Source organism: Crotalus tigris, unplaced genomic scaffold (genome assembly GCF_016545835.1).
Source record: "Crotalus tigris isolate CLP2741 ecotype Arizona unplaced genomic scaffold, ASM1654583v1 scf7180000024437.13266115, whole genome shotgun sequence".
Classification (NCBI taxonomy): Eukaryota; Metazoa; Chordata; class Lepidosauria; order Squamata; family Viperidae; genus Crotalus; species Crotalus tigris.
In genome coordinates, this window is record NW_024100606.1 from 3,407,572 (window position 1) to 3,426,008 (window position 18,437).

General features: G+C 36.6%; 1 protein-coding gene across 1 annotated transcript in view; it reads left to right on the forward strand.

The window, feature by feature from the left end:
* KIF18B (kinesin family member 18B) overlaps nucleotides 1-18,160 on the forward strand; it is a 50,651-nt gene extending 32,491 nt beyond the window's left edge. The window contains 8 exon segments of the mRNA XM_039331469.1: nucleotides 531-725; nucleotides 6,710-6,886; nucleotides 9,494-9,568; nucleotides 11,396-11,502; nucleotides 12,553-12,664; nucleotides 14,423-14,532; nucleotides 17,375-17,583; nucleotides 17,679-18,160. Coding sequence (XP_039187403.1) covers nucleotides 531-725; nucleotides 6,710-6,886; nucleotides 9,494-9,568; nucleotides 11,396-11,502; nucleotides 12,553-12,664; nucleotides 14,423-14,532; nucleotides 17,375-17,583; nucleotides 17,679-18,073 — 1,380 coding nt within the window. The 3' untranslated portion in view covers nucleotides 18,074-18,160.
* Nucleotides 18,161-18,437: the final 277 nt, after the last annotated feature.

The following is an 18,437-nucleotide window of genomic DNA, read 5'->3' on the forward strand; positions in this document are numbered from 1 at the left end:
TATAGTGTCTTGCCTTTTTGCTGAAGCAGAAGCACATATTTTTGGTGATCCACTTTCTCTTTCCAAAAAGGTTAGTTTAAAGTACACAAATATGAGAAATACATGTCATTACCTAGAGTTTTACTGATATATTGGAGTGGCCCCTGAATGGAAAATAGCAAACATAGAACAAACCACAAAATCCACAGTCAGGCAGTGTCTTTATTGCTAGCAATGAACACATCCATTACATAGAGAATAATTTTTCAGGTTTTGCAGAACTGAATAGTTCAAAATATATAAGAGTGAAGGAAAGAGGAAAGACAAATCAGAACAAAAATTCTGCCTAGACAGCCTATGGGGTAACAGATGTCACTGCCAGATCACTGCCTCACATTCATAGAAGGAAAGAGGAAGGACAAATCAACAAAAATGAGGAAAGATGTTATAGCATCTTCGATTAATGATTCAGTCCAATTTTCTTGAGACTTGTCTGTTCTTTAGACAATCCATCATCTGGTATCTTTACCAAACTCTGCAATTCTTTGCAGATCTGTGTGAAGCAGCAAAATCTTGTGGCGTGCATAGATCAGGATCAGCTAGTGGCAAAGAGCCTGGTTGATTTGGCTGGCTCTGAACGTGCCTCTGCTGCCAATACCAAAGGAGAACGATTCCGTGTGGGTGCCAACATCAACCAATCCCTACTGGCTCTCATTAATGTTATTAATGGGCTGGCAGATGCCAAGGTAAATTATCTCTTACTCCTCAACTACTGCTATTTTGTCTGACTACATTTAGAGTATAGGGATTTCTTTGCTCTGTATTTTTAATTCTAAATTTACACCTAATTATTCTCTGTCAAATCAGATCAATTATCAATTATTATGGCCTTTAAGCCAGCTATAAGATGGAGAAGAATGGGATAATGAAATAGTGGAGCTCTGATCACAACATTACAGCCATTTTGACTTTTTAATCATGCCCTGGAATCACGTCTGACAGCGAGATACATTGAAAAAGCATCTCTGTTTGCTATATTTCCTCCATATAGATATCCTTCCAATGTTTCCATTATTACATTATAAATGTGCAACAGCTATATTCTTTAAGGAATGCATATGATCCACTTTTATGAAATAATGTTACTAAACTAACATCTGTAATCCTTGATAGTTTCTTATGCTATAAATCAATAAAGATAGGGCAAGAATCTTAAGCTTCAACTCTGGGAAGGATTTTTCTTCTCCACAATGACAGATGATACTGTAATCCTATAATGGCATGGAAGAGCCAGTTTGATGTAGTGGTTAAGATGCTCCCCTAGAAATCAGAGTTCTAATTCTGGCTTAAACATGAAAGCTGGGTGGGTGACTCTGGGCCTGTCACTCTTTTTCAGCCCAAAACTCACAGGATTGTTGTGAGGAAAATACAAGAAAGAAGTATTGTTTGTTCACCAATAATAAAGGCAGGGTTAAATCAAATAAATAGGGTTCTGAAATAAACAGCACTGCATATTTCAGATATACAATTCATTGTATTCATTGGCCTTAGACACAATAGGAATAGTAGTTGTTTTATTTTGACTTTAGAAGTGCTATTAACTCAAATTAAAGCTAACTAAGAGATAAAACCCCTTTATGGATTACTGCCTTGTCGTGGCGAAGGGGCTTGCGTAACTCAATGAAGCTATAAGCTATGCCGTGCAGGGCCACCCAAGACGGACAGGTTATAGCAGAGAGTTCTGACAAAATGTGATCCACGGGAGAAGGAAATGGCAAACCACTCCAGTATCTTTGCCATGAAAACCCCATGGACAGTACTAAAAGGAAAAAAGATATGACGCTGGAAGATGAGCCCCTCAGGTCGGAAGGTGTCCAATATGCTACTGGGGAAGAGCAGAGGGCTAGTACTAGTAGCGCCAGAAAGAATGAAGCAACTGGGCCAAAGCCGAAAGGATGCTCAGCTGTGGATATATCTGGTGGTGAAAGGAAAGTCCGATGCTGTAAAGATTTTTTCTCCATAGGAACCTGGAATGTGAGATCCATGAATCAAGGCAAGCTAGACGTAGTCAAAAAAGAGATGACAAGACTGAACATCGACATCTTAGGAATCAGCAAACTAAAATGGACAGGAATGGGTGAATTTAACTCAGATGACCATCAGGTATACTACTGTGGGCAAGAATCCCTCAGAAGAAATGGAGTAGCCTTCACAATCAATAAAAGAATAGGAAAAGCAATACTGGGATACAATCCCCAAAATGACAGAATGATCTCAATTCGAATCCAAGGCAAACCATTCAATATCACAATAGTCCAAATCTATGCCCCAACCACTGGTGCTGAAGAGGATGAAATTGATCAGTTTTTTGAAGCCCTACAGCACCTTATAGAATTAACACCAAAAAATGATGTCCTTATCATCATGGGGCATTGGAATGCTAAGGTAGGAAGCCAAAAGATAACCGGAATAACAGGCAAGTTTGGCCTTGGAGTACAAAATGAAGCAGGGCACAGGCTAATAGAATTTTGTCAAGAGAATACGATGGTCATAACAAACACTCTTTTCCAACAACCCAAGAGACGGCTCTACACATGGACATCACCAGACGGTCAAAATAGAAATCAGATTGACTATGTGCTCTGCAGCCAAAGATGGAGAAGCTCTATACAGTCAGTAAAAACAAGACCAGGAGCTGACTGTGGCTCAGATCATGAGCTTCTCGTTGCAAAATTTAGGCTTAACTTGAAAAAAGTAGGGAAAAGCACTAGGCCACTCAGGTATGAACTAAATCATATTCCTGATGAATATACAGTAGAGGTGACAAATAGATTTAAGGAATTAGATCTGATAGACAGAGTGCCTGAAGAACTATGGATGGAAGTTCGCAACATTGTACAAGAGGTAGCAACTAAAACAATCCCAAAGAAAAAGAAATGCGAGAAAGCAAAATGGCTGTCTGAGGAAGCTTTGCAAATAGCTGAGGAAAGAAGGGAAGCGAAAGGCAAGAGAGAAAGAAAAGATACACCCAACTGAATGCAGAATTCCAGAGAGTAGCTAGAAGAGATAAGAATGCCTTCTTAAATGAACAGTGCAAAGAAATAGAAGAAAACAACAGAATAGGGAGGACCAGAGATCTCTTCAAGAAAATTGGAGATATGAAGGGAACATTTCATGCAAAGATGGGCATGATAAAGGATCAAAATGGCAGAGACCTAACAGAGGCAGAAGAGATGGCAAAACTACACAGAAGAACTATACAAGAATGAGCTTAACATCCCAGATAACCACAATGAGATGGTCACTGACCTCGAACCAGACATCCTAGAATGTGAAGTGAAATGGGCCTTAGAAAATCTGAGCAACAACAAAGCTAGTGGAGGTGACAGTATTCCAGCTGAGCTATTCAAAATCTTAAAAGACGATGCAGTAAAAGTGCTACACTCAATTTGCCAGCAAATTTGGAAAACTCAACAGTGGCCACAGGATTGGAAAAGGTCAATTTACATTCCAATTCCAAAAAAGGCAACGCCAAAGAATGTTCAAACTATCGCACCATTGCACTCATTTCACATGCTAGTAAAGTTATGCTTAAAATCCTACAAGCTAGACTCCAGCAGTATGTAGATCGAGAACTACCAGAAGTACAGGCAGGATTTCGAAGAGGCAGAGGAACTAGAGATCAAATTGCCAACATACGCTGGATCATGGAGAAAGCTAGGAAGTTCCAGAAAAACTTCTGCTTCATTGACTATGCTAAAGCCTTTGATTGTGTGGATCACAACAAATTGTGGCAAGTTCTTAAAGAGATGGGAGTACCAGACCATCTCATTTGTCTCTTGAGAAACTTATATGCAGGTCAAGAAGCAACAGTGAGAATTGGTCACGGAACCACTGATTGGTTCAAAATTGGAAGAGGAGTCCGGCAAGGCTGTATACTGTCGCCCTGCCTATTTAACTTATATGCAGAGCACATCATGAGAAAGGCAGGGCTAGATGAATCAAAAGTTGGAATTAAGATTGCCGGGAGAAATATCAACAACCTAAGATATGCAGATGATACCACTCTAATGGCAGAAAGTGAAGAGGAACTAAAGAGCCTCTTGATGCGGGTGAAGAAGGAGAGTGCAAAAGTTGGCTTGAAACTCAACATTAAGAAAACCAAAATCATGGCATCCGGCCCTCTCAATTCCTGGCAAATAGATGGGGAAGAAATGGAGGTAGTGACAGATTTTATTTTTCTGGGCTCCAAGATCACCTCAGATGGGGACTGCAGCCAAGAAATTAAAGACGCTTGCTCCTGGGGAGGAAAGCTATGGCAAATCTAGACAGCATACTAAAAAGCAGAGACATCACCCTGCCAACAAAAGTGCGTATAGTCCAGGCCATGGTTTTCCCAGTTGCAATGTATGGCTGTGAAAGTTGGACCATAAGAAAGGCTGAGCGCCAAAGAATTGAGGCCTTTGAACTATGGGCTGGAGAAGACTCCTGCGAGTCCCTTGGACTGCAAGGCGTTCAAACCGGTCAGTCCTAGAAGAGATCAACCCCGACTGCTCTTTAGAAGGCCAGATCCTGAAGTTGAAACTCAAATACTTTGGCCACCTAATGAGAAGGAAGGACTCACTGGAAAAGAGCCTAATGCTGGGAAAGATTGAGGGCAATAGAAGAAGGGGACGACAGAGAATGAGATGGCTGGATGGAGTCACTGAAGCAGTAGGTGTGAACTTAAATGGAGTCCAGAAGATGGTAGAGGACAGGAAGACCTGGAGGAACGTTGTCCATGGGGTCGCGATGGGTCGGACACGACTTCGCAATTAACAACAAAAGAGATAAAAGGGGTACAAGTTAAGACAGAAGAATATAAGACACGCATTTGTGGACGATTTGGTCTTTTTTATTGAGGAACCAATAGAGGGAAATAGTTTGATGAACGAAATAGAAAAATACGGAATAGTGACAGGATTAAAAATTAATAGAGAAAAGACCAAAATGTTAGTCAAAATCCTAACCGAAAAACAGAAAAGGAAATTAGAAGAGAATCTGGAATTGCAAATTGTAAAAAAGATCAAATCTCTAGGAATTTGGCTTACCACAAGGTGTTCCTCAATAAAAAGAGGATAACTGTAAAAAATTGATATTACAAATGAAAAAAGATTTTGAGACCTGGGGGAAATTACAATTATCATTATTAGGTAGGATTGCGTTGATTAAAATGAGTATATTACCAAGATTATTATATTTATTCCAAACAGTCCCGATAAAATTAGAGAAATTTTTTTTGAAGAATTGGACAAAATAATAAACAAATTTATTTGGTCGGGCAAAAAAGCACGGATAAACATGAAAATATTACAAGATAGTAGAAGTAGAGGTCGACTTGGGCTCCCAAAATGGGAAATTTACTATCAAGCTGGACTACTCTGGATCAAGGATTGGATAAACCTAGACAATAAAAGGGTTTTAATGATCGAAGGGCATGACTTACAGGTTGGCTGGCATGCCTTTTTATGGGGAAAATATAAGAAAACACATATTTTTATCAACATCAGATAAGAGATGCGCTGATTTGGACGTGGGAAAAAGTTAAAAAAAGACACTATAGGAAAATCCCAAATTGGATTTCACCGATGGAGGCAATGATCCACCCTAACACCTTGGATTAAAAAAAAGATGATTAGATACAAAGAACTATTAGATAACTAAGGAAACCTCAAATTAAGAGAAAAATTAGAAGAACAAGGAATAATCATAGATTGGTGACCATACTTACAGATCCAGTCTAAACACAGTAAGGATATGGAAGAGCACGGAATAAGCCAGACCCCACATCAATTGGATAAAATTTTAACAGGTAAGGAAGGAAAATTTTTAACAAAAACCTATAAATATTTATTAGAGGTAGATTTGGAGGAAGAAATAGTGAAAAGGCCAATGATAGCACGGGCACGAAATGTGGGCTGAAATATAAAACTGGAAGAATGGGAAAGATTATGGAACACAAATTGTAAACTGACATTGTCAACTGCATACAGGGAAAATCAATACAAAATGTTCTATAGATGGCATTTAACACCAGCGAGATTGGCCAAAATGTACAAAAATATGAATCCGTAATATTGGAAATGTAAAAATAAAGAAGGACATTCTATCACATGTGGTGGCTGTGCCCTAAAGCAAAGACCTATTGGGAACGGATAAGGAACTGGATAAAGGAGATAACTAAGGTGCAAATTGAACTCAAACCTGAACTATTTCTTTTGGGTATAATAAATTTAAAGATGGAAAAACAACTCCAATACATCATTATACATATATTAACAGCAGCCCGCATAGTATATGCCCAGTGTTGGAAGGGTGAAAACATACCTACAAACGATATGATTATATACAAAATTCTAGAATGCACGGAAATGAACAAACTTACACTAGAATTAAAAGAGAAGGAGGCAACAGAATTTTATGAAATATGGAATAAATGTTATGATTGGCTAGAACAGAGAAAGAAAAAGATATGATTATTGATGTAAATAGATTGTAAATAATATATATGAGATGTATATATAAGTTCTGTTAAGGGAAAAATGTATTTTTTATTTTTGTTGTATAGTGAAAAAGGAATAAATAAAAATTATTTTAAAAAAAGGAATAGTAGTTGTAATGGCAGAAGAATTATATGAAAGAGTTGTTTCTTATAGAATCTAAATCCTCCATTATTTTTGTTGATCCATAGAGTAAAAAAGCCCACATTCCATACCGGGACAGCAAGCTAACGCACCTCCTAAAAGATTCTGTTGGTGGAAACTGTTGGACAATTATGATTGCAGCTATTAGCCCTTCAATACTTTCCTATGAGGACACATGCAACACACTCAAGTATGCAAACCGGGCTAAAGAAATCAAAGTTTTAGTAGGTATCAAAAATTGCATTTGTAGCTTAATAATTTGCTTGAAAATTATTTTTTTACTTTTGCCTCTGGATAAATCTCTTAGCCATGTTATTATGCCCTAAAAGTGTATCTACTTAAGAGTTCTTGAAAACCTCAGAATAATATAAATCTTCAACTTATGGACCTCAGAAAATATTAGTTAATATTTCCCATAATTCTACAATTCTAGGTTAAAAAAAACCTTTAGGAATGTGTCTAAAGCATTTCCTCTCTGTAGCCCCCAGTACTGGTAGTCCTCGACTTATGACAGTTCATTTAGTGACCATTCAAAATTACAATAGCACTGAAAAAAGTGACTTATGACTATTTTTCAGTTACAACCTTAGTAGCATCCTTATGATCATGTGATCAAAATTCAGATTCTTGATAACTGGTTCATATTTATGACCATTGTTGTATCCCAAGGTCATGTGATCACCTTTTGCAACCTTTTTACAAGCAAACTCAATGGGGAAGCCAGATTCACTTAACAATCAGATTACTAAATTATCAACTGCAGTGATTTATTCAACAACTATGGCAAGAAAGGTTGTAAAATGGGGCAAAACTCACATAAATATCTCACTTAACAATAGAAATTTTGGGCTCAATTGTGGTTGTAAATCAAGGACTACCTGTTATTCTGTTTGAGAAATCAGAAATTTCACTGGGAGTTTAAAGCTTTATTCTAAAGCATGAGGGTTAGAAACCTTTACTATAAGAACTTAGAATTTACAATCTATACAGGCTCCATAAAATACTTGAATTTATATTTTACTAGAAATTTATCAGAATACATTGAACTAAGTATATAGAGGCAATTTCATTAAATGTAACCTGATGGCAAAAATTTCCAGTAATTGTCAGACTAAAATTAATGTAATTTAATGTACTGTATTTTCTGGCATATACGACGACTCGGCGTGTAAGACGACCCCTGACTTCGGAGACGATTTGCATGCTTAGAAAGTTGTCTTATACGCTGGAAACTACTGTATTTTCCAGCGTATAAGACAACTTAGCGTATAAGACGACCCCCGACTTCAGAGACAATTTGCATGCTTTAGAAAGTCGTCTTATACGCCGGAAAATACGATAATGTGATTTTAAATTAAAATAAAATTAGGATTAATGTATATTTTAAGAGGAATTCTAGTGTTCATTTTACATAGATAGACAAAAGAATGAAAAAAAAATATGGTAGACCAAAATCATTCAAATATACTGGGCAAACTGAACTTGCTATCTAACTTTAACCTATAAAATTTCCAATTGTGCCATTGGGCTGTTGATATCTATATTCTGGGTGAGAATTTTTCTGAGAATTTGGGGCTTATTGAGAGACAGTGTTTGTAATTTCTCTGAAATCTTAGCAAATTTTAGGGTCCAACTATGTTAAACAGAGATTTCCTTTCCCACCCTGAATACTGCTCAACATATTTAGTTCTTAATAAGTAAGCAAGTTTTTATCAAAAATCACATGAAAAAAAAAACATTTGAAAGAGTTGAAATCTGAAAATAGCATGGAAGATGTTCTGTTGGAATGCCTGGGCCAAACAGCAACACATTCCTTAAATCAGTTAATTCCTAATGGTTATTTTTAAATATTTTAAGATTTTTTTCTGATAATTTACCTGTAACATCTCTCTGACATCAAGGAATGGATTCTGGATATTACCTCTGTTACACATTTTTGAAAAACCTTTATGTTCCAAACCTAAGAAGATGAAATAATATGTTTCAGGTATGGTCTAGATTTAATGATAACCTTAAATACTGAATTAATTATATGGATACTACATGGATCTTTTTTCCCTTTTTTTCTTTTCTTTTAACCTTTTCTTTTCTCACCATATAAACACTATTGTATTTCTGTTGGTGTTATAGTTATTTGTATTCCATTCCGGCTAGAAATCTGTGTTTATAGATATGAAACTAATGGCATTTGGAGCCTAGATTTTTTTCCTATAACTTTTTGTAATTGTACAGTATTTGATGGTTCTAAGTCACTTCTTCTCCCAAGGAAAATTACTGGATGAAGTCAAGGGGGGCACCTGTTACAACAGTCTTTTCAGTATTGTACATCATGTTTACAAAATATATATATTATGAGAAATTGACAGAAAATTATATTGTTTCAGACTTTAGAATCTCTGATTTTGTATTTGAACTAATAATGATGTAAATATTTGGCATTCTTTTTGTACCAAAAATGAGACAAATTTTGTTCCACTGGCTTTTGACAATCTTCCATTTTCTTGGATATATTTTTGACAAATTCTATGCAAATTTAATGAATTTTATTTCTCATATAGGGGGTTATATTTAATAGATTCTGTTTCTTTTTCCAATATGCTGAAATTCATTAGATCAACTCTGGCAACACAGGCAATGAGGGACTTAAGCCTCGCATATTTTGGCTTGCTGATATATTTATGGATCTCTGATATTCTACAATATTTTCTACTTTATTGAAAATGTAGGGTGGGGTTCCAGTTTGTGATACAGTATTAATCATAGTATGTAAGCCTTCTTGCAGTCCTTATGATAAACATTTTTTGCTTTCTATTCTTTGCCCTGGTATACAGATAAAACCTAATGTGGTGAGACTAAACCACTCTAGCAGCATATATGCAGCTATTTGTGAGCAACTAAAGATAGAGGTAAGGGGTTCTGACATTATGTCTCAAGCCCAAAATATTTTTATTGGGGTGAGAAGTCAACGAAAGGCAAGAATTCCATGCAATAGAATAAGATACAGTATTTTGTTTGATTTGTCTGACCCAATGCACAATTAAGGCAATCTTAGCTGTTGATGCGTCTATCAGAAATTCTGAGTATATTGACTGTTTAGGAAAATGTCACTAGGTAATCCATACCTAGCATCTCCGGACAAGACTGAAAAAGATTCTTTACCTGCAAATCCTTTGGAGAATAGCAGCATAGGGCATACTATAATAAGTAAGCCCTGAACTTTTGAAGCAGCTTTTCAGGGTAGAGCACAGGTCGGTAACCTGTGGCTCCGGAGCCTCATGCGGCTCTTTGAGCCTTCCCCTGTGGCTCCCAGCCTCCTCTGCCTTTGCAGAGAGAAACAGAGAGAGGCAATTGCACTTCCCTGCTTCTCTCTCTCTCTCTCTCTCTCTCTCTCTCTCTCTCTCTCTCTCTCTCTCTCTCTCTCTCTCTCTCTCTCTCTCTCAGTGTGTGTTTGTGTGGGGTTTTTGTGTGTGTGTGTGTATGTGTAAAAGAGAGTGCACTCACAGCGTTTTCCGAGGAGCTGAAAAGCTTACTGGGCGGAGCTCCTCCCTTTGCTGCGTCTCTGCAGGAAGGGCAGGAGAGAGCTAGCTAGCCCAGCTAGGCTGACTCAGGAATTCTGGGAGTTGAAATCCATGAGTCATAAAAGAGACGAGGTTGCCCACCCCTGAGCTTGTTGGACAACAGCTTGAAGCTTGCCAAGTGAGCAGCAGATAGGGGGGGGGGAGAAAGAGAGAGAGAGAGGGAGGGAGAGGGAGAGAGAGAGTGGGGGAAGAGGAGTGGCAGACCAAGGGTAGATAGAGAGGGAGGAAGGGAGAGAGACAGAGAGAGAGAGACCCTTTTGACATCTAAAATGAAGATAACACTGCATATATCCTTTTTTTACCTGTGTGTGTATGTAATTTTATTCTCTTAATGCATTCTCTTGGTGATCATTGTTTTAATAGTATGGATATTCCCAAGAGTCATATTTTTACTTTTATTTTTAATGTGTATATGTGTGTGTGTGTGTGTATACGTACATACACACACACACATCTATAATAAAGGTAAAAAAGGATATATGCAGTGTTATCTTCATTTTAGATATCAAAAGGGTTTTGCGGCTCCCAGTGTTTTGTTTTTGGTGGGAAACGGGTCCAAGTGGCTCTTTGAGTGTTTTGGGTTGCCTACCCCTGGGGTAGAGGATTCTGCTCATTGTGAGGCATGTTGGGAATGCAAGGTAAAGACACAATCTTGCTGTTAATGTAGTATTCTAAGTGTGCTGTAGTAAATGAGCCGAGGTGGCGCAGCAGTTAGAGTGCAGTACTGCAGGCCACTTTAGCTGACTGTTCAGCAGGTCAGCGGTTCAAATCTCACCCGCTCAAGGTTGATTCAGCCTTCCATCCTTCCGGGGTAGGTAAAATGAGGACCCAGATTGTTGGGGGCAATGTAAATATACATATATACATTGCTTACTGATGTACACCGCTTAGAGAGTGCTTGCACTTAAAGCGATATATAAGTCTTATAAATAAATAAATATCAGTACAAGGCTGTCTGGTTTGGTAGAGTATTTGATGATTCTTGTTACTGGCCTCAAGTTAATGCCTAAGGGGATTGAGAACAATGTTATTCATTAACCTTTATCACAGAGGGTTATTTCAGTCAGGGCAACACATCTCTAATGTGGATAATCTAATTTGTCTTAGGTAACTTTAGATTTACCCAAAATAAGCATGCCATTTTGTCCCTTTCAGGTGGCAGACTTAAGAGGGAGGCTCCGAGCTTATGAAGAAAAAATGCCAGAGCTTAAATTCTTCCCTGCTTTGGCTCCTTGTACTTCTGAGCAGATGGAGCTCTTCAGGTGGTCCATTACCTCTAAAGCAAAGTTCCCCAACCTTTCCGGCTTTGCAAACTGGCAGGGGAAGAGGGGGATGGTTTTATGCAAGCAGTGGGCACAGGCTTGCCTGCTGCTTCCGCAAGTAGGGATGTGCACACGCATACATGCCTGCCACTTCCGCAGCCTGATTCTGAAAGGCTCAAGGTCCAGTAGCGGGCCACGGTCCAGGGTTGGGGACCTCTGCTGTAAGGGGAGAAAAGGTAGCAGATGGGCAATATGTCAGTAAATATGATCTTTTCTGCATGAGACAATACCTTTTATTTTTATCTTCTGGGTTCCAAACTGAAATGCCAAACTCTTTATCTCTTCTTTTTACTTCACTTCCTTAAAAAGAAACAAATATCTTATTCCTATTCAGGGACAAATTCTTATATTTCATTTATAGCAATGAAAGCTATTTTAAAAAAATATCCTCCATGGTTCTAAATATTGTAAAATCTGTTTTGAGAGCAATATTGTTCATACATTCAATAGTTCCCGATTCTTTGGCATAAAGAGAGAAGTATAAATAAATATTTAATATTGCCTAAGGTGGGAATAGAAGGAGATAGTGAAGCAGTAGTATATCTAAGAAATTGGAACTTTGAAGGAAGATTTTTTTTTTCTACCATGCAATTTTTTTTCTAGCATATTATGTTCCAGATGCTTTTGGCAGGCCGCTGCCTCTTAGATTCTCTCCCATTTGCAATATGGGGATGATAATTTTGACTATCTCTTCACAGATTGGAAGTGCTTTGAAAACAGTATTGCTATAGAAATATTAAGCAATAAAATATAACAGGAGAATACTGAATAGGAACCTTATTTAATAGTTTGAGGGATTACCTCACCCCAATTAAAATATATGTGATATCTCACACTTTGTTAATATATTTGGGCCTGGATTTCATTAGCAAACCTTCAAACTGAACAAATTTGTGCCTTGAAGAGGGGAATGGGCAAATTGGACTGGAATGTTTTTGATTCTGTTCAAGCTGATGTTAAAATAAATTTTTATCCTTGCTTTGGACATAGGTCAGAAGAGATTATTTTGGATAATGGAGTGTTGCAAAAAACTGATTCCACAGAAATGGGATCCTCCCAGTTTTTGAAACAAAATTGCTCAAGAAAAAGCCACACGAAGGAGGTAAGAGCACGAGAAAGGAGTCTAAGTCAAAGTTGTCCAGCACATAGATAATTTCTCTCAAGGTTTTTGCAAGAATTACTTAGCATTAATTTGTTCTTTCATCCAAGCAGGATTCTGTGTGCCTAGTGTGTAAATGAATCCTATGAACATTTCTAAACTAACACCCGGCAGCAATTGCTCCTTCCTTCCTCACCCTGAAGAGGTGAGAACTTAAGTTAATTCACATGGAAGGAAAATCTGAAATGCTGAGTTTGATTAATTTTCTGCATTTCTCAAGAAAGAAGAAACTGAGTGTCAATGAGAGGGCATTAATTGAATATACAATATAGCATCATAGTGAAGTTTTTTCTCTCGTTAAGTTGTGCTATCAGTTGTTTCAATTGAGTGCAGTTGCTAAAGTCCTTGATTCACAAACTTGCCTCTGCATATAGATTGCATCATAGAATATTTAAGGGATAATATAAAATTACTGCATTATAATTATAAATGATACATCTGTAGGGAGAATGTGGCCATTTTGTTTAGTGGAAGGAAGTAGGATTCATCATAGTTTGGTCTCCTTCAGCTTATGTTCCCCGTGTTTACTTTTTCCCCAGTTTCTTCCATTGTGTGAGAGAGAGAAAGGCCAAAAGAAAGAAAAAGCTGGCTGTTTCCACTTCTAATTTTGATCTTGTCTTGCTGTCATTATATACAAAATAATTTGTTCTCAAGAACAACAAAAAACCTCTACTTCCCTTCAAGATACACTAGACCAGGGGTGTCAGATTGCGAGCCCGTGGTATCACATGGAAGCTGCGCCCACCCCATTGCCGGCAATGGCAAAACTATCCTGATAAGTTGCGCGACGTCACATGACGTCACGAGTTTGACATATCTGCACTAGACTAAATAACCCTTTGGTTTTGTATTTAGTGTCATGGAGAAACCCAACCACCATCTTAGCTGTTGAATGAACATAACTATTATGTTAAACCATTATGATTTATTTGTACATAGCACATGATATTAATAAAGCAATGGTATGCTGTTAAAGAAACTTCAGCCCATTTTGTGGTGCAGTATTTGAATTAAGTTTTTTTCTTGGCTTTCTGATTCTTACTTTTAACATCCCCATGATTATAACCACAGTGGCAGCAAAACACTTAATAGGCTTTTTCTTGCCAGCACTAGTTCTTCTTTTCTTCTCTTTCTTAAAGATGTATCTGTTCCCAGCCAAGTTGACTTATTTTCTTCATAAAACCTATATTACAATGTCAGCACCATTGATCTACAAATATTCCAAGCCCATTTCTATGTGTGCTTTCCATCAGGCAAACCTTTTTGATATCAAAGGCAATTCTCATGTTAACATGAAGGAAAGATAAAATTGGCAAAGATTTCTTGCCTTCTCTGTGCCCATCAGAAATCTCGAAAGAAGGTTGTGATTCTTAATGTGAGATGTGTTTTGAAGAAGGTTAAAAAAAGGTTTGCAGCATTTTTTGTAGAATTTGCAATCTTCTCTAAAGTATGATAATTGATTATTTTTTTCCCTTTTTTTTTCTTTCTTTTTTTGCCAGAGAGCTATGAACATTCACTTTTAAAATGGCAAATTGGTTTGTGGATGTCTGATCGGCATCTAGTGAGCTTTTCTTTCTCTTCAGAATTTAATGGATACTCTGACATCATAGCAGCTCAGCCAATTGTAAATTACAGTTTTGTAATTTACAATTATAATATAGATCCTGCAATCTTGTACCATTTTTTCTTGGATAAATTCAGGATGCAGAAAGAAAATTTGAGTGCTGCTGCCCAAAGTTTTCAAATCCAATTAAACATCAGGAAAAAGTGGAAACTCACTTGCAGGGCATGGACAAGAAACAATTGAAGAGGTGAGTTGGTATATTTCAGTTCAAAATGAAGGATGAGTAACTTTTTTTTAATCTGCCACTTTTGTACATATATAACAGATATATTGGACTCAAAGAAACACTGCAGATGCTTTTTTTAAAATTTCCCATACCCTACCTTTTTCTAGGGATTGAAAGGAAACAGAGACCAGCGCAGTCCATTCCACTGCATACATTTATTTAAACTTTTACAGACTTCTGATTTGCGTTCGTAGCGCATGGCCGTGCAAAAGCAGACCTCTGCTCCCCACGGCTAATTTCGCCGCTGGGGGACCCTAGATGGGTCCAAAGTTGCCCTGGAGAGGTGACACGTAGTGGCGGCAATCGCTTTGTTTGATCCAGGGAAAGCCCTCCCAACCTGACAGGAGAAAGGCTAGCCGCATGCCAGTGTCTAGCCCAAGCTACTGCAGCCGAAGTCCAAGAGCACTACCAAGAACAACAGTGAACAGCGTGCTTGGAACTGGTGAGAGTATTTGATCTTCTCTCCCTTATTTTACAACCAGTCCCTGGGAAAGATCCCCAAAGGAAGCAACCTCCGAAAGTGAGGGGAGAGGACTACATTCCCATTCCCCCATAGACGGAAGCAGTGAATTAACCTTTAAGGAGGAAAGAACCTTATTGAAATTAAATTCAAAATACTACAATCTGATCAAACTTAGAAATTAAAACAAATTGCTAAGATTATATTCTAAAAGATTTTGATTGAATTGCATAAAAAAATAATAAGAACTTTTTGTCTGAAAGAGCTGGAAAATAAATATTTGCTGACTTCTAGTGGACAATGAGAATATAACACATTAAAGATGCCAGTTCCCATGAACTCTAATAACCTTTAAGAAGATAGTTCCTAAGGAACAGAGAAGAGATTGCAAACTGGGCCAGCTATAAGATTGGAAAGTGTTTGAAGGAAAAAAAAATACTTTGATTGTGGTTTAAATTTATGAACTGTTTAAAAACTTTGATCTATGATAAATTACTGAGAAGGGAAGTTACAAAAGGATTTAAGCTGGTTAAATATATTGAATTGACAATTGACTCCTGAAAGAAAGAATTGTTATAAAACATTGATTTTACTAAAACCTTGACAACTGAAAATTACAGTGGATTACAAAAATTATATATAAAAACAAGAACTATACATAATTGGACTGTGTGGATTTTGAGTTTTGGTTAGCTTGACAAGGCTAATTACAGAGACTATGGCATTTATAACAGACTACTCAAAAGGAGGAGACAACATAGATATGACATGCTCATTAAAAAATGATAAAAAAACCACACTTAATATTTACTCTTGAAAGATTTAGCCTGAAAGATCAAAGACCTTTACAAACACTTAAAGACAAGAAAAATACTTTCCAAGACGAAATTTATGCAATGCTACAACAGATACAAACGACAACAGACTTAAACCACAAGGAGATAACTTTTGATACTGTAACTTATAACTTCTAACTTAAATCTACAATCAAAAAACATCCAAGGAATGATGGTAAAGAATGAACAAACAATCCAGACAACAGAATGTGAACTAGAAAAAAATGATTCAACTGGTGAAGTTACAAATGAAGGGAATTATAACTTAATACAAACAAGAAAAAACTTACAAGACTTGGATACAACAATAAATATGGGAAAGATACTTTATGCATTAGAACGTCAAAATAAACCTGAGAAGAAAGAAGACTTAACAAAATGGACACTGCTAGGAGAGTCATTGTTTGGGAGACAAAAAGCATACATCCTATCTACTATGTATCCTCTACTCCTAACAATAACTACAAAAATACAAGAACTGTTTGATGAAAATATTAATTTGGAAAACAATTTGGCAAAGGAAGATTAGAGACGGGCTGAAGATACTGGTTTCACCCTACCAGATGGAATATTATATGAGTAAACACTTGTTTGAATATGGCTAAATAAACAAATAACTTTGGCCATAAAGGGATTTTAGAATAAGTGGGATAAGAATATAGTATTTTTTTATAAGATACAAAATGTAAAAATATTAGAATGTTGTAAGTGAAGGAAAAGTTTGAATTTTAAAGACAAATTAATTTTGAAAAGATTTAGGATTAAGGAATGATTGAAATATTGAGGGGAAATTAGGCTTAATAAGAACTCTGAAAAAAGAATATATAGTGATTTAACTAATTTTTACAAATAGAAGTGAAATATAAATTGACTAGAAATATGTTATGATAGATAAGAAGTATAGTATTTCTATAATATATGAAAGATGAAAATACTAGGATGATATATTTAAATGGAAAATTTGGATATTTAGATGTTAAATACTGGGGGAAATATGATGAACAAGAATTGAATATTATGGAGAAATTGAGCTTAAACAAGATTTATGAAAATAAGATACATGGTGAATCAATAAGATGACTCTTATGAAAACAAGCTGATAAGAAAAAAAATGCTACATGTGGACACCACTATTGGTATAATTATAGAAGAAAATGTTTTTATTTAATCATTTAAATATGGAAAATTTCAAATATTAGAAAGTATTGTTTAATGTTGTAAAAAGAGAATACTACTAGGTAAAGAGAAGATCAAGGAAATATATTATAAATTGATATACTAATTATGGAAATATAAAAATTAATTATTATTGATTGTTTATTAACTATTATTAATTGTATATTCTTTTCTAAAAAAATTTATGAAACAAGACAACATGCTATATACATCAGGCACTAAGGCTGTTATTGTAAAAAACCAATAAAACTTTTACAAAAAAAATTAAATAAATAAACTTTTACATTTTAACTAGCTCTCTTGCAAATCTCATAGATCTATTTTATTTCAGACTTGTAATAGCTGTTCTGCTAGTAGCCCAAAGACAGTACAGTTGGTTGAAAATCACCAACCTACTTACTCCTGAAATGATAGCACAGTTTGAAGAGTTGACTTCCATACTTCATCAAGAGTCCCATGGAGCCCTGAACATTTCAGTTTTGGATGGACATGATGAAGAACCGGATGTGCAACAATTTATAAATTGCAATGATTCTTTGGGTAAAGTTCAGAGAAGGGTAAATATTGAAATACTAGACCAATTCAGGTCTAGTAAATGCCAACAATGTTTGTTATTGTTTGTTTCTTTATCATAGCTGTCCTCCCTGCGTCTCTTACTGCAACCAATCATGCCAGTCCTAAGGTCAATCCTGGAATACAACCTGTTGAACCAGAAGCTGAGCTGTTTCCACATGCTGACTTGAAGACCCTCCACCACTCAACACAGAAGAGGAAGGCATCGCAGTCTGAAAAAAGCATTTCATCTAGCCAAAGGGAGTGTGCAAAGCGCTGTCGGAAGGCTTGCCTCTCATCCCAGAAAGTGGATTCTCTGAAAGAATGGTCTGATTTTGCCCCAGTAGACTATACCAGCACACCTCTTGGAGTGAAAGCAAAATCTCTCAGACCAGTTGATCATCATACTCCATTATATTGCCCATCAACAGTTACTAAGAGTCGCATGCCCCTAGCTCCCCCAACCATTCAGAAATAGCAATATTATCTGGCTTTTAGCCTTGACGATGTTGGGAGTTCCCAACGAAAGCTTGGTGGTTTTAGTAAAGTATTGTTTATACTTAAATTCTCCTGGTGGTCGTATCTTATTTATTTTTATTATAAATATGCCCATGAGTCGCATCTTTACGGACATTATTAAAAGTTATCCTTTAAAATAAATATGAATATTTCCTATCTATGAAGCTTTCAGTGTAAAATTTGCTAGAGTCAATAAAAAGCACAAGTGATGCTGTGAATCATGAGTTAGCTGGCCAGTCAAGCCCCTTTTCTACATGGATGTGTCAATGCTGTTATTTTAGAGTTAGGATTTGGGCTAATTAAGAACCACGCTTTATGCTTCC